This window comes from Chlorocebus sabaeus, chromosome 10 (assembly GCF_047675955.1).
Source record: "Chlorocebus sabaeus isolate Y175 chromosome 10, mChlSab1.0.hap1, whole genome shotgun sequence".
Taxonomy (NCBI): Eukaryota; Metazoa; Chordata; class Mammalia; order Primates; family Cercopithecidae; genus Chlorocebus; species Chlorocebus sabaeus.
The window spans coordinates 52,032,961-52,046,481 of NC_132913.1; the positions used below are offsets into that span (position 1 = coordinate 52,032,961).

General features: G+C 36.4%; 1 protein-coding gene and 1 pseudogene across 20 annotated transcripts in view; one reads left to right on the top strand and one right to left on the bottom strand.

Moving 5' to 3' along the window:
- The window catches only part of COBLL1 (cordon-bleu WH2 repeat protein like 1), a 160,815-nt gene that overhangs the window by 54,899 nt on the left and 92,395 nt on the right, over window positions 1-13,521 (bottom strand). For all 20 annotated transcript variants that reach the window (XM_007965187.3, XM_007965186.3, XM_038001998.2 and 17 more), the window contains one exon: window positions 6,313-6,501. In XM_007965187.3, coding sequence (XP_007963378.3) covers window positions 6,313-6,501 — 189 coding nt within the window. The remainder of the gene's footprint in view (window positions 1-6,312; window positions 6,502-13,521) is intronic.
- LOC119625591 (small nucleolar RNA U3) lies at window positions 10,450-10,527 on the top strand (annotated as a pseudogene).

Sequence of the window (13,521 nt, forward strand, 5' to 3'; positions counted from 1 at the left end):
GGTCATTATTATAAAGCGTAGATGCCAGGAAAGCAAAGGGAAGAGGGTGGCCCTGCCAGGAACAATGTTCTGAGGACATTTATGAATACTTTGTCACCCCTTTCCCAACCAGGGGAGCAGGCAGGTGACAGAGGCTGACAGTTAAATGCCAACTTTTGTTTTAAGCAATTACAGCAGAATAAGGATCTACACCAAAATGTAAGCATCTTGTAGAGTTAAACATGGTTTGTACCACCCTATAGACGTTGGGCAGTTTTTTAAAAATTACCCTATTATATACATATATTTATCATACATTTGTCATCACTAGACACTTCACAAACATAAATATGACGTGAACTTCAGAAATTTTTCTAGATCCATTCTGTTCTGTTACTCTTTTTTTTTTTAGCAAAAACCCCACACTGATCCAACTATGAAAAAAAGATCTTGTCATTTTTTTCATAGTCTACTTTTTCCCAATAGGTGGCGCTGTAATCCATGTAAAATGCTCCCAAGCTCCTTAGCGGACCCACCCTATGCCAGTCAAAGCTCAGGCTCAACTCTGCTGTAAACCGGTGTTATGGGACAGGCAAATCAGGCCGAAAAGCATTGCGACATGTCTCTGGGTTATTTTATGGGAAAAGCCCAGAGAGGTGAGGTGATTTGCTTAAGATCACACAGCAAGTCTAGAATAAACTGTAACTTCTAGTTGGGACTTCTAGCTTGGAGTTCTGTGCTTTCTTTGTGTTTTCAATTATGACATCTCACGTGTGCTCAAATCAAAACAAATTCCTATTTGTAGTAGGTGCGTAAAAGAAATATCCTCTGTTATAAATGGTGCTTATTTCTTTCTCCCTCTCGTAGGAAAGAAAGTGTGATAGCATGGCCATGGAATGCTCTCTCTACAGGCTAAGAAGGATTCGTGTTAATCTTATCAGATATCCCAAATTGAACATTTTGCTTTAAAAGTTTAGCCTGGAAAAGGGGAAGAGAAGAAAAAAGAACTAATACCTATTCAATGAGGAATAATTACCTATGAAGCAGATACCCGACTATAAGATGAAGACCTAGAATAATATACAAATGTACCCACATAATTCCTTATTCTATGTGGTTTCTATATCTGTTTAGTCTATAAGCTCACTTTCATTAAAAATTAACTTTTCCCAAGTACTAGCAGACACCACTGCTTATGCTGTTGTGAAGTATATGGCATCTTCCGAGAAGAAGAGCCATCAGTTCTGTAACAGTAGTATCCTTTAATGTTCATTTCTAGAAAGGCAAAGAATTGCTTTGTCTGGTGAAAAAGATGTTTACGGATTATATACATGATACACATACACACAGAAACAGGTTGAGTATCCCTTATCCAACGTGCTTGAGGCAGGAAGTGTTTCAGATTTCATATTTTTTTCAGATTTTGAAATATTTGCATTACACGAGTTGAGCATCCCTAATCTGGAAATCCAAAATCTGAAATGCTCCAATAAACATTTCCTTTGAGCATCATATTCACACCAAAAAGTTCTGGAATTTGAAGCATTTGAGATTTTGGATTTGGTACACACAGTCTACATATACATAGATGCACACATTTATATATGTGTGCAAACATATATACATACACATAGACATACGTACACACACATCTATACTACACTGTATCTTATATATAAATAAAATATTTTAATTCCTCCTTCTTTAGGTCCAACCATCCATGGTATCAGGATACTTAGAAATGCCCAAGAGTTTTCAGGTTAGCATGGCAAGCCCCCTTAATGTAAGCAGGGGCTCACAAAAGCAAGATAGTGGAGACATGGTGACTTTTGGTTATTAAAGAGATGGCATCACTAAGAGATTAAAGAGATGGCATCACTAAGTCCTGGTACCAAAAATAGTTAAGCTGGCAGATGGCTGCCAACCTAATTCAGGATAGTCAGTTTCTCCCTGAGCATAAAGTCTATGAGCACCTCCAACCCCACTGTGTTCCCTAATCTGAACAAGCTCTTTTGTGAAAATCAATGCACAAACAAGTGCATTCTTCTGAAGATAACACTGTGCTTATATTTATCATACATTTGTCATCACTAGACACTTCTCAAACATAAATATGATGTGAAAAAACTGCATTAAAGTCTTTTCAGAGTTACATATAGAACTGTTTATCTAAGAAACCCTCACACACTTAAAATTACTTTCCTTAGTCCCCCACCAAATTCTTGTATTATTCTGTAGAGATTTTTCATATTTCTTTTATATGGTAGTAACAAAGCCATGAAGAAATTTTATTTTTATCATTGAGTCTTCCCATTAGGTAGTTAACATTTATCAGTAGTAGTACATAATTTTCTATTTGAACATTTCTTTTTGTTGTTATTATTAAACAGTTTTGTGAAACAATAGGTCAGCAGCAGCTGTGACACTCAAGACATCCCTAATCACACTATAAAGATATCCCAAGTCACACTTTTAAGATATACCAAGTCAGACTCTTAAACATCTTGGATTGCATTAAGATATCCCAGAATCACACTTCCAAGATATTCAGAATCACACAACTACTTTAAATCACAAACACTTAAAATAGAAAATTAGTCATAGCATCAATGAATCATGTCTGAATTATAAAACTACTGCAAACAAAGTCCCTAAATGAAACCCCATAGTGAAAACACTGATATACAGGTTGGGCAATGTGGGGGAAATCCCATCTCTACAAAAAATACAAGAATTATCTGGGCGTGGTAGCACACGCCTGTGGTCCTAGCTACTTGGGAGGCTGGGGTGGGAAGACTGCTTGAGCCTGGGAGGCAGAAGTTGCAGGGAGCCCAGATCTTACCACTGCACTCCAACCTGGGTGACTGAAACCCTGTCTAAACAAACAAACAAACAAACAAACAAATAAACACACTGATATAAATTCTACTCTCAGAAAAACTCTTCAGACCTAAACAAAATTTAAAAAGCAATCGGAATTTGGGGCATTCCTACCTTGCTCTTAGCCTGGAGAAAATATCTTTACTTAAAAGATTCTGGGTAAACAACTAGGACTCATTCCAAGTGCTTCTTCACACCATTTATGTTGCTACCTCCATCTACACATAAGGGTTTAGGAAGACAATATTCATTTTGATAAATTTATGAAATGCCTACATTGCAAGAAACTGTGCTAGGCACTATAAAGAAAAGTAATGATATTCTCATGGCTCTGTAGTTTCTTCGAAAGCTAAGACCTACACATACATTACAGCAAAAAACAGTATGTAATAAATATGATACAAAGTGTCAGAAGAGTTTGGAAGCCAGAGTTAATCCTTGATTCCGGGGAGATCAGGGAGCCTTTATATAAAATATATTACCTGAGCTATATAAACTAACTGGAGAAAATGAGGGTAGTGAGTTACACCAGGGGGAGAAAAGAGTTCATAAAAGTATGGAGGTGAAAGAAATAGAATATTTGTAGAAGAACAAAGGAAGAGCAAAGAGTCATGTGGTGAAGCTTAAGATACACAAAGGAGGGCGGGGCACAGTGGTTCACGCCTGTAATTCCAGCACTTTGGGAGGCTGGGGGTGGTGGATCACCTAAGGTCAGGAGTTCGAGACCAGCCTGGCCAACATGGTGAAACCCTGTCTCTACTAAAAATACAAAAATTAGCTGGGCATGGTGGCATTCACCTGTAATCCCAGCTACTTGGGACACTGGGGCAGGAGAATTGCTTGAACCTGGGAGGTGGAGGTTGCAGTGAGCTGAGATCCCACCAATGCACTCCAGCCTGGGTGACAGAGCAAGACTCTGTCTCAAAAAAAAAAAAAAAAAAAGAAAGAAAAAGAAAAAAAAAAAAGAAAGGAGAGTGGTGGTGAAGGAAAAGCCTACTTAATTTTGGAGGATAAAATAAGGTATCCCAATATCCAGGCTAGGTAGTTTGGACTTCTTTAATCTGATATTGAATTGCTGTCCTGCAGTCTTTTATCAAAGGTAGTACCACAAACAGAGAGGCGTTTTAGATTAATCTGAGGGTGCAAGGTAAATGAAGAGAGCCAGGGTTAAGAAAAGCAGCTCCCAATAAAAAACAAAACAAAAAAAACAAACAAACAAACAAAAAAACCAAGGAAGCCAATAGGTGGCAAGCCCTGATAGTATTTCGTTTAATCGTATTGAATCCTATCAATACAGCTATAATACATTTTCATAGATTAAAAAAAAAAAAAAAAACTACAGCAATTCAAAATAGTTGGTGGCCCAGAAACACAAAGCTGATTGATGAAAAATTACTCAGATTTAGGGACCTGAGGAGGCAAACATGCTGGAAGGAGGGTAGGAAAAATCTAGGGTGCTTGTAAGTACAAATGTAGGAGAAATGTCTGATGCAGAATCTATCAGGTGTAAAGAAAAAATAGACATGATGAAAATTTAGACATGAAGAAAAATGCAGCATCCTACAGAACAGTCATAAATTAGACTTGAGGAGGATGAAGAACTAATTCAGTTAAGAGAAAGTGGATAAGCTAGATGTTTTAAAAGGTAGTATTCAAATAAGGAACCCTAAGATCTAAGAACTGGAAGAGTTTTAAAGTGATGAGATTCCACCATTCTCTGGTGGAAATAGGGAAGCTGACCATGGATCTCGGTTTCCAGAGTTGAGGAAAGAGAAGAAAAGTTAACTTGGGGTGGCATATGGAAAAGTCTAAAATAACTATGACGGGTGACAGGACAGAGAGAAAAAACATGCTTCTTATATTAAAGTCACTGAGGTTTAAAAAAAAATCTGAAGAACCCAGAGATTCACTTATAGCAAGCAGAGAATAAGGCAATATAAATAGATGACTGGTACATCCCCAAGAAGAAATTCTGAAGAGTATTTGTGATGAAACCAGCATCACCTGTAACCCTGAAGAACTAGAAAAAAAGGTTGACTTTTTTTTTTTTTTTTTTTTTTTACTTACTTTGAATTCAGGAAAAATAAAATAAAAATAAAAAAAGGAATTGCCTTTGTTACCCCCAGCCAGATCCACTATCCTTTTAAAACCAGAGTAATATTATTTCAGGAATTGATGATAATGGTCGTTGTCTCTTAACTTTCAAGATGTCTTTCTCACACGTACGAGGCCATCCACAGTTGCAGATGGGAGCCTACCAGAGACACAGTTTTCTCAATCTCATAAATAGGGTTCAATGTGTGATCTCCAAAATGACTTTCAATACAAAATAAATGGCAAAATGCAACTTCCTCAAATGTAATCAGAGTTAAATAACACTATATGATTTGCTAAAGCTGAACTATTTTGTTTTCATCTACTTTAAATGATCTGTAAAGTTACACATGATTTTAATGATACATCTTAAAATTAAGGTTACCTTCAATGAGGTTTTCTAGACAAAACCAGACTGTAAGAATGCAATACCCAACATATTCTTTTCCTTATACGCAACACACACACACACACACACACACACACACACACACACACACAGATAGAGAGAGAGAGAGAGAGAGAGAGAGAGAGAGAGAGAGAGAGAGAGAGAGAGAGAGCGCTAAGGTCAAAACAGCTTAAATTTCTAAAACAGGATTCCTGATAACAAATAGGCAGTTGAAGGTGAAAGAACAAGACCAAGTCTATAGTTCATGTAACTTTCCACTTCAAAGTGAAATGGAAAATTACACTTGGCTTTGTTCCATTTTTCCAATTTTCACAAAGGTATTTAAAAATATCAGTCTTCTAAATCACATCTTTCCTTTTTGCTAGGATAAAGTTTGATTTTACTTTTCTACTTAACTCACCCACATTTTAAATAAATTAATTAAATCATTCAATGAAATAAAAAAACTGCCAATTACTTTACAGACAGATTTAACTGTTTTGATAAATACAAAAGTATTTAATAAAGAGTAATAAAACTCTTAAAATTAAGAGTTTCGCAAACTTAAAGAAGCGGCTTAAAGAGGGAAGAAAAATTTGAGAAGAAAAGGATAGGATTTTCCTGCGGGTCACTGGGCTTGTTTTGTAAGTTGGGTTTACAAAATCAGTATAACTGATGGCCATTCCTCCAGGAAAGGCTTATTTTTAAAAACTTGTTAGATAACTAACGAGATATGAAAGGGTTCCAGATTTCAAGACATTTAATTGGGCTTGTGGAATTCATAGCACTGATATTAAAACATTGATAGAAAATTTTTAACACCATTTTAGCACTCTTTTTTTAACAGGTAAATAAACTGAGTGATAAATGAAGCGTTTTCTCAAAGAACAAACATCAAGACATATATCACAGAGGCTTTCAGTGGTGGAATAAGAAGGGGAGGTCCTGATATTTCATTCACTCCAGCGTACCTGCCATGAACAGTAGTAGATTTGATAATATCCCCAGGTAGGACCACTGAGAGTTCAATGTCTTTATCTATCATGTTTTCTTTCTGTTCCATGATGAAAGCAGTGGATTCTACAGAATCAGCAGCTGAAGAGACATCAGCATATTTGGTCTCAGCTGGAGGAAGTGGTGCCTTGGCTTTTGGTTTTCTCCTAAAATAGAAATAAAACACAAAAAATACAAAATATTTTATTTTTAAGGTAACTTTTTAATATGATTCAATTTTATAAACTCATATATATATATGAGTTTATATATATATAGCTGTTTTTCACATCTAGAAAAAATGTTCTAAAATGTTAACTGTTAGTGTCAGATGGTCAAATTAGGATTTTTTTTTTTTTTTCCTTTTCCAGTTAGCATTTTGTTTTGGTTTGAGTACTATGCCTATATTACTTGGACGTAAAAAGAAACATGATAAAGAGATTTTACATGGGCCTCTATTAAATTCAGTTACTGTGTATTCACTCTAGCAAGTCAAGAGGAAAATTTATTTTCTTTGATGAGATAAATTACAAAAATCCTTAATGTTTCAGGATAGAGATCAGTATCTCACTCTCTCATTTCACAGTAACTCTTCCCTTTGGGCCCTGCATCCTATTTGTTTCCGATGTAGTATGTTCCACTTCTCCATTAAGACAAACCCTACCTTATCCTTCAAAGACTACCTAAATCCACCCTGCTTGCCCCAAACTACCCCTTCCACAGAATTTCTTCCTTCTTTGAATTAATATAGCACGTACCAATTCCATAGATGTAACTTTTTAAATATTTTTTTCTGGGTACCAGTTTCAACTCTCTATCTACACTTATAACTCCCTGCAAAAAAAGAAGCATGAAGCATGCTAGCCAGATGTGGTAGCACACAGCAGAGATTCCAGCTACTCAGCAGACTGAGGTTGAGGGATGCATTGAGTTCAGGGGTTTGAGTCCAGCCTGGGCAACATGGTGAGACCCTAACTCAAAGAACAAAAGCAAGAAAGATGGCTGCATTTCCCACTGCACATAGATGGCTATATTTCCCACTGCACCTAGCAATGAACTATGATGGGTTGTTTGATAAACAGTATATCTGCTTCAATGAAAAACATTACTAATAATTTTCTAATAAATATTTTTGTGTCACTAAGACAACCTCTTAACTTATAACAGGAATAGTAGACATTCTGAACTTACATAGGCCAATCCAAAGATCTGATGGGTTGAAAAAATAAAATGTGAAAATAAACTACAAGTAATGACATATTTATGGTCTTATTTGAAACACTGTGAATTAAAGTTTTTGAAAATATTACCTTTATAAAAGGCTAATTGGTTTTAGAAGAATGAATACTACTCCTTTCCACTCAGAAAAATATAGATTTCAATTCCTCCCATCCTTACTTGCTAGGCGAACATTAGAACCAAACAAGATCAAAAGGCTTCTTCGTAAGTAAATATATAACATCCACCTATTCGGAATTTTCAAAATTTAAGGTCTCATGACTCCAACTCCTTTAACATATGACTCATCATGAAAAGACTGAAGCGAGGTTCCTACATTGTACATTACAAGACCTTAACTCTTAGTGGTATAATAATAGAACATACTATACTTCAGAAAAGACTTATTTTACAAGAGCAACAAAACTACATTTTTTTCATTATACTTTATGTTCTAGGGTACATGTGCACACGTGAAGGTTACATATGTATACATGTGTCGTGTTGGTGTGCTGCACCCATTAACTCGTCATTTACATTAGGTATATCTCCTAATATCCCTCCCCCATCCCCCCATCCCTCAATAGGCCCTGGTGTGTGATGTTCCCCTTCCTGTGTCCAAGTGTTCTCATTGTTAAATTCCCACCTATGAGTGAGAACATGCAGTGTTTGGTTTTCTGTTCTTGTGATAGTTTGCTGAGAATGATGGTTTCCAGCTGCATCCATGTCACTACAAAGGACACAAACTCATCCTTTGTTATGGCTGCATAGTATTCCATGGTGTATATGTGCCACATTTTTTTAATCCAGTCTGTCATTGATGGACATTTGGGTTGGTTCCAAGTCTTTGCTATTGCGAATAGTGCTGCAATAAACATACGTGTGCATGTGTCTTTATAGCAGCATAATTTATAATCCTTTGGGTATATACCCAGTAATGGGATGGCCGGGTCAAATGGTATTTCTAGTTCTAGATACCTGAGAAATCGCCGCACTGTCTTCCACAATGGTTGAACCAGTTTACAGTCCCACCAACAGTGTAAAACTGTTCCTATTTCTCCACAATCTCTCCAGCCCCTGTTGTTTCCTGACTTTTTAATGATCATCATTCTAACTGCTGTGAGATGGTATCTCATTGTGATTTTGATTTGCATTTCTCTGATGGCTAGCGATGACGAGAATTTTTTCACGTGTCTGTTGGCTGCATAAATGTCTTCTTCTGAGAAGTGTCTGTTCATATCCTTTGCCCACTTTTTGATGGGGTTGTTTGTTTTTTTCTTGTAAATTTGTTTGAGTTCTTTGTAGCTCTGTATAGTAGCCTTTTGTCAGATGAGTAGACTGCAAAAATTTTCTCCCATTCTGTAGGTTGCCTGTTCACTCTGATGGTAGTTTCTTTTGCTGTGCAGAAGCTCTTTAGTTGAATTAGATCCCATTTGTCAACTTTGGCTTTTGTTGCCATTGCTTTTGGTATTTTAGACATGAAGTCCTTGCCCATGCCTATGTCCTGAATGGTATTGCCTAGGTTGTCTTCTAGGGTTTTTGTAGTTTTAGGTCTAACATTTAAGTCTTTAATTCATCTTGAATTAATTTTTGTATAAGGTGTAAGGAAGATATCCAGTTTCAGCTTTCTACTTATGGCTAGGCAGTTTTCCCAGCATCATTTATTAAATAGGGGATCCTTTCCCATTTCTTGTTTTTGTCAGGTTTGTCAAAGATCAGATGGCTGTAGATGTGTGGTATTATTTCTGAGGGCTCTGTTCTGTTCCATTGGTCTATATCTCTGTTTTGGTACCAGTACCATGCTGTTTTGGTTACTGTAGCCTTGTAGTATAGTTTGAAGTCAGGTAGCGTGATGCCTCCAGCTTTGTTCTTTTGGCTTAGGATTGTCTTGGCAATGCGGGCTTTTTGGTCCCATATGAACTTTAAAGTAGCAAAACTACATTTTTAAAAACTGTTACAATGAAGAAAAGCTTATAAAAATCCCTGTAAAGAAGAATGCCCCCAATTTCAAATTTCAGTTTTTAAATCTGCAGAAATTGACCACTTGTGTATAACAAATATTTATTTTATAACAGACAATTATCAGAGCAGATTCAGCTAAACACAGGAAAAGTGAAGATGAGTAAGACTCAGTTCCTATTCCTGAAGGGTTCATAGCCCCGAAGGATTGACAGGCAGGCAAAATTACCATTAAGTTTGATGGACTGCTCTAACACAGGTATGCAGATGGTGAAGCTGCAGGTCACAGGAAGAAAACGGAACTTTCCTAGGAATCCAGAAATGTCTTACAGATGGGAAACATGAGCTGGGTTTTGAAGAATGAAGAGAAAACACAGGAAAAAGCAAGAAATAAATGATATTTCAGGCAGAGGAAAGTGAATAGAGCCATAAAAGAAAATGGTACTTTTTAGAATTAAATGGTTTGGTAAAATTGCACAGAGAAGTCAGAAGAGATGAGAAATCAGTGAATCGACTGAAACATTTTATAAGTAAGAGAATTCAGTAAGGTGGGTTGTTACAAAGGTCATATATGAAAGTGTCAATAGTCTACATAAATATCAGCAAAAACTAGTCATAAAGTACAATGAAAGAAAAAGTAACTTTGGTAATAGCAACAAAAATGAATTTTAAAAAGATTCTCCAAGTATTCCCATCTCAGTCAATCACATTTCTTTCATTTGTCCAGGCCAAAAATCCTTTTTCATATAAACATATATCTAATCCATCTACAAATTCCACCAGCTCTATTTCATAAATAGACCCAGAATCCACCAACCACCTGGATCACCAAACACCTCTGCTCAAGCTGCCAACTGGTGTCCCCACTCCCAACCTTGTCACTTTGTAATCTAGTCTCAACGTACCAACCAGCGTGATCTTTTTAAAATACAAGTTAGATGACTAAACTTTCAGGGGTCATTTCTGTAGTTCATTACTAGAGAAGTTTCTCTGAATGTGTGGAAAAATAAGTAAATAAAATAATAAAATAAAATACAAGTCAGATCACTGCCTCACTTCTCACATTCTCCAGTGGTTTCTTGCTTCAACCACAGTGTTATACAAATGTTCCTCTACTTATGATGGGATTACAACCTGATAAATCCACCCTAAATTGAAAATATAAAGTCAAAATGTACCAAATATCCCCAATAAACCCATCATAGAATCAGAAAATCATAATTCAAAGCATCATAAATCCAGATGTCCCTCAATTTATGACGAGGTTACATTCTGACAAACCCACAATAAAGTTGAAAAATCATATGTCAAACCATTGCAAGCAGGGGACCATCTGTAATAGGTCCTTCCTTCCTCCCTACCTCCGGCCTCTCCAGTCCCCTATCTAACACTTTCTCCCTGGGCTCACTACATTCCAGTCTCAGGACTCTTGCCTTTTCCTTGAACACATCCACAATACCAGGCCATCTATAGTGTCTGTTCCTGACTTTAACACGCCCATCTCTCTCTCTCTGCCTTACTTTTGGCCACAGGATTAATGAGCAACATACTTACGTCTCCTTCCGTTAAAGGCTAATTAATTCCATGAGACTAGGGACTTGTCTCCATCACCTTGTCCATACATTTCCAAATACACAGAATCTCTGGGACCATGCCTGCCGCATAGTAGGCACTGATATTTGCTGAAAGAGTGAATTCAATGACTACTTTCCACAGAAGATGCACTACCTACACCTAAAATTGGGAAGGAAGAGTCCTTACCACCAAAAAATACAATGAGCTTTCGTACTTATCTGGGATTTTTTAAAAAAATTAACTGATTATGTTTTATTTTTTACAAGATGAATGAAAAATACACATTGGCTTTACTAGCAAGGGATAACTGAGAACTTCGTAATTATGGGGAAGTGTTCCCTGTCTACTGCACACTGCAGTGAACTCCTCTCACTCACAGTTTTGATGTCGGTGTGTGACAGTTTTACTTCCTCAGGTAGTTTGAGTCTGTGATGAAAATCCATCTCTAACCACTATACATAAGCCAATTTCTTTTAAGACAGGGAAAGTAGGACAAAGCACTAGTTGAAAAACCATTCACACAGAACTTTTTTTTGAGGCAGGGTCTGGCTCTGTCACCTAGGTTGGAGTGCGGTGGAATGATCTCAGCTTGCTGCGGCCTTTATCTCTCAGGTTCAAGTGATTCTCGTGCCTTAGCTTCCTGGGTAGCTGGGACTACAGGCACACGCCCAGCTCATTTTTATATTTTTACTAGACAACGCATTTTGCCATGTTGGCCAGGCTGGTCTTGAACTCCTGGACTCAAGCAATCCTCCCACCTTAGCCTCCCAAAGTGCTGGATTACAGGCATGAGCCACCACACCGGGGCATTTACACAAGACTTCTAGGAAAACATCCTAATGTTCCCAGTTGTTATTTCAATTTAATAATGTATTTGTTACTTTTGTTCCTGAAAAATGGAAAGCAATGTGAATAAGACCAAGATCCTTCCACAATGAATGCGCAGTACAACCGAGAAGATGCAATGCGTAATTAAATAATACAAAACGAAAAAGAAGGGTCATCAAACAGATGGCAACTTTGAAAATTTAGGTCAATGAAAGCCAGCTGAGCCCAGCTGTGTGGGGTGGGGAGCAGCACCAAGGCATGCTTCAAAGAGAAAAGACAAGAGACTCAGGTTTTGCAAGAAAAGTAGAATTTTGATAAGCAGAGTCTGTACGATCAATTATATGTTAGTTCCCAATTGTGATCCATACGCACTAAATTTAGGAATGTGTTTATCTAGTTTGCTTACTACATAGTCCAGTCTAGTGAAAAGAATACCAGATGGAAGCCTGGATTTGGCCTGATTCCTAAGTAGCTTTAAGACTTTAACTTATTTGACCTTTTAGTCACCAGCAAAATTTTGAAAATATCTTTTACCTACTCACAACTCTCCTAATATTAATATTTTGGTCAGAGGCTCTGAAGTAATAACAAAATTGTCACCCAAAGTTAAAAGTACAGTGAAAATAATCAAACACGTATTATCACCTAAATATAGGAAATTCTGATAATACAAACTAAAGAGAAAAATGTAACATTAACATTCAATAAAAACTATAGTTAAGAATACTAAGTTTTTAAAATATTTAAATATTTAAAAATCATAGTAACTGCCACTGAAGCCTCCTCACCCCTTTTAAACAGGAATGTTTGAGCCAATTTTCTTATCAAATAGATTTTCACATATGCTTTTCTTCTTCAGTGGCCTTGTTTGACTATCAGTCTACTCTTCAGAGGTTTTTTCCCCTTAACAGTAAACAAGAGCAAATTTCACATAAGGGTGGGTGGAGAGGAGGTTGTATTGGAAAGATATTTATAATAAGAAAACTCCCCCCACATCAGGGCAAAAATAATTTACTTCAAGCTTAAAAATAACAAGCTACAGTAAATTGTTGCTTATGCAAATCATTGCTTTATTAAAATTATCTCAATATTATACTCAATTTTAATAATGCCAATTAAGGCAAAATTTGCATTACTCAATAATATATTTTGAAAATATCATAACCTCATTTTAACACAGAATTCAATTAGTGTTCTACTATTACTGTTGATCGGTTTTTTTATCATTTTGATTCACAGGGTACTCCAAAATCATGTGCCCACTGTAATCATTACTCCATTACTGTCAATATAATATCCTTAAAAGAGCTAAAAAGAGGGAATAAAAGAGCTCAGCGAAACATAATTCTAGTCTTGACTTGAAAAAGCAAAGGTATAAAATATTATACGAGATATACTTAAATCCTTAATAAGCTACTCAACTCCAATGGGATCTCATCAGTTTGCTATATTTATCATATTTATAAAGTATTCTTACAGTTTCATTCGAAAAAGTGCTATATAAAAATATGGCTTCAACGACAAAAATATAAGAGTGAATTCTCAGTGTTAAAACAATAGGGTTTCTAAGTATTGCAGTCTAAAGACCAAAAATAAATTTAACAGTA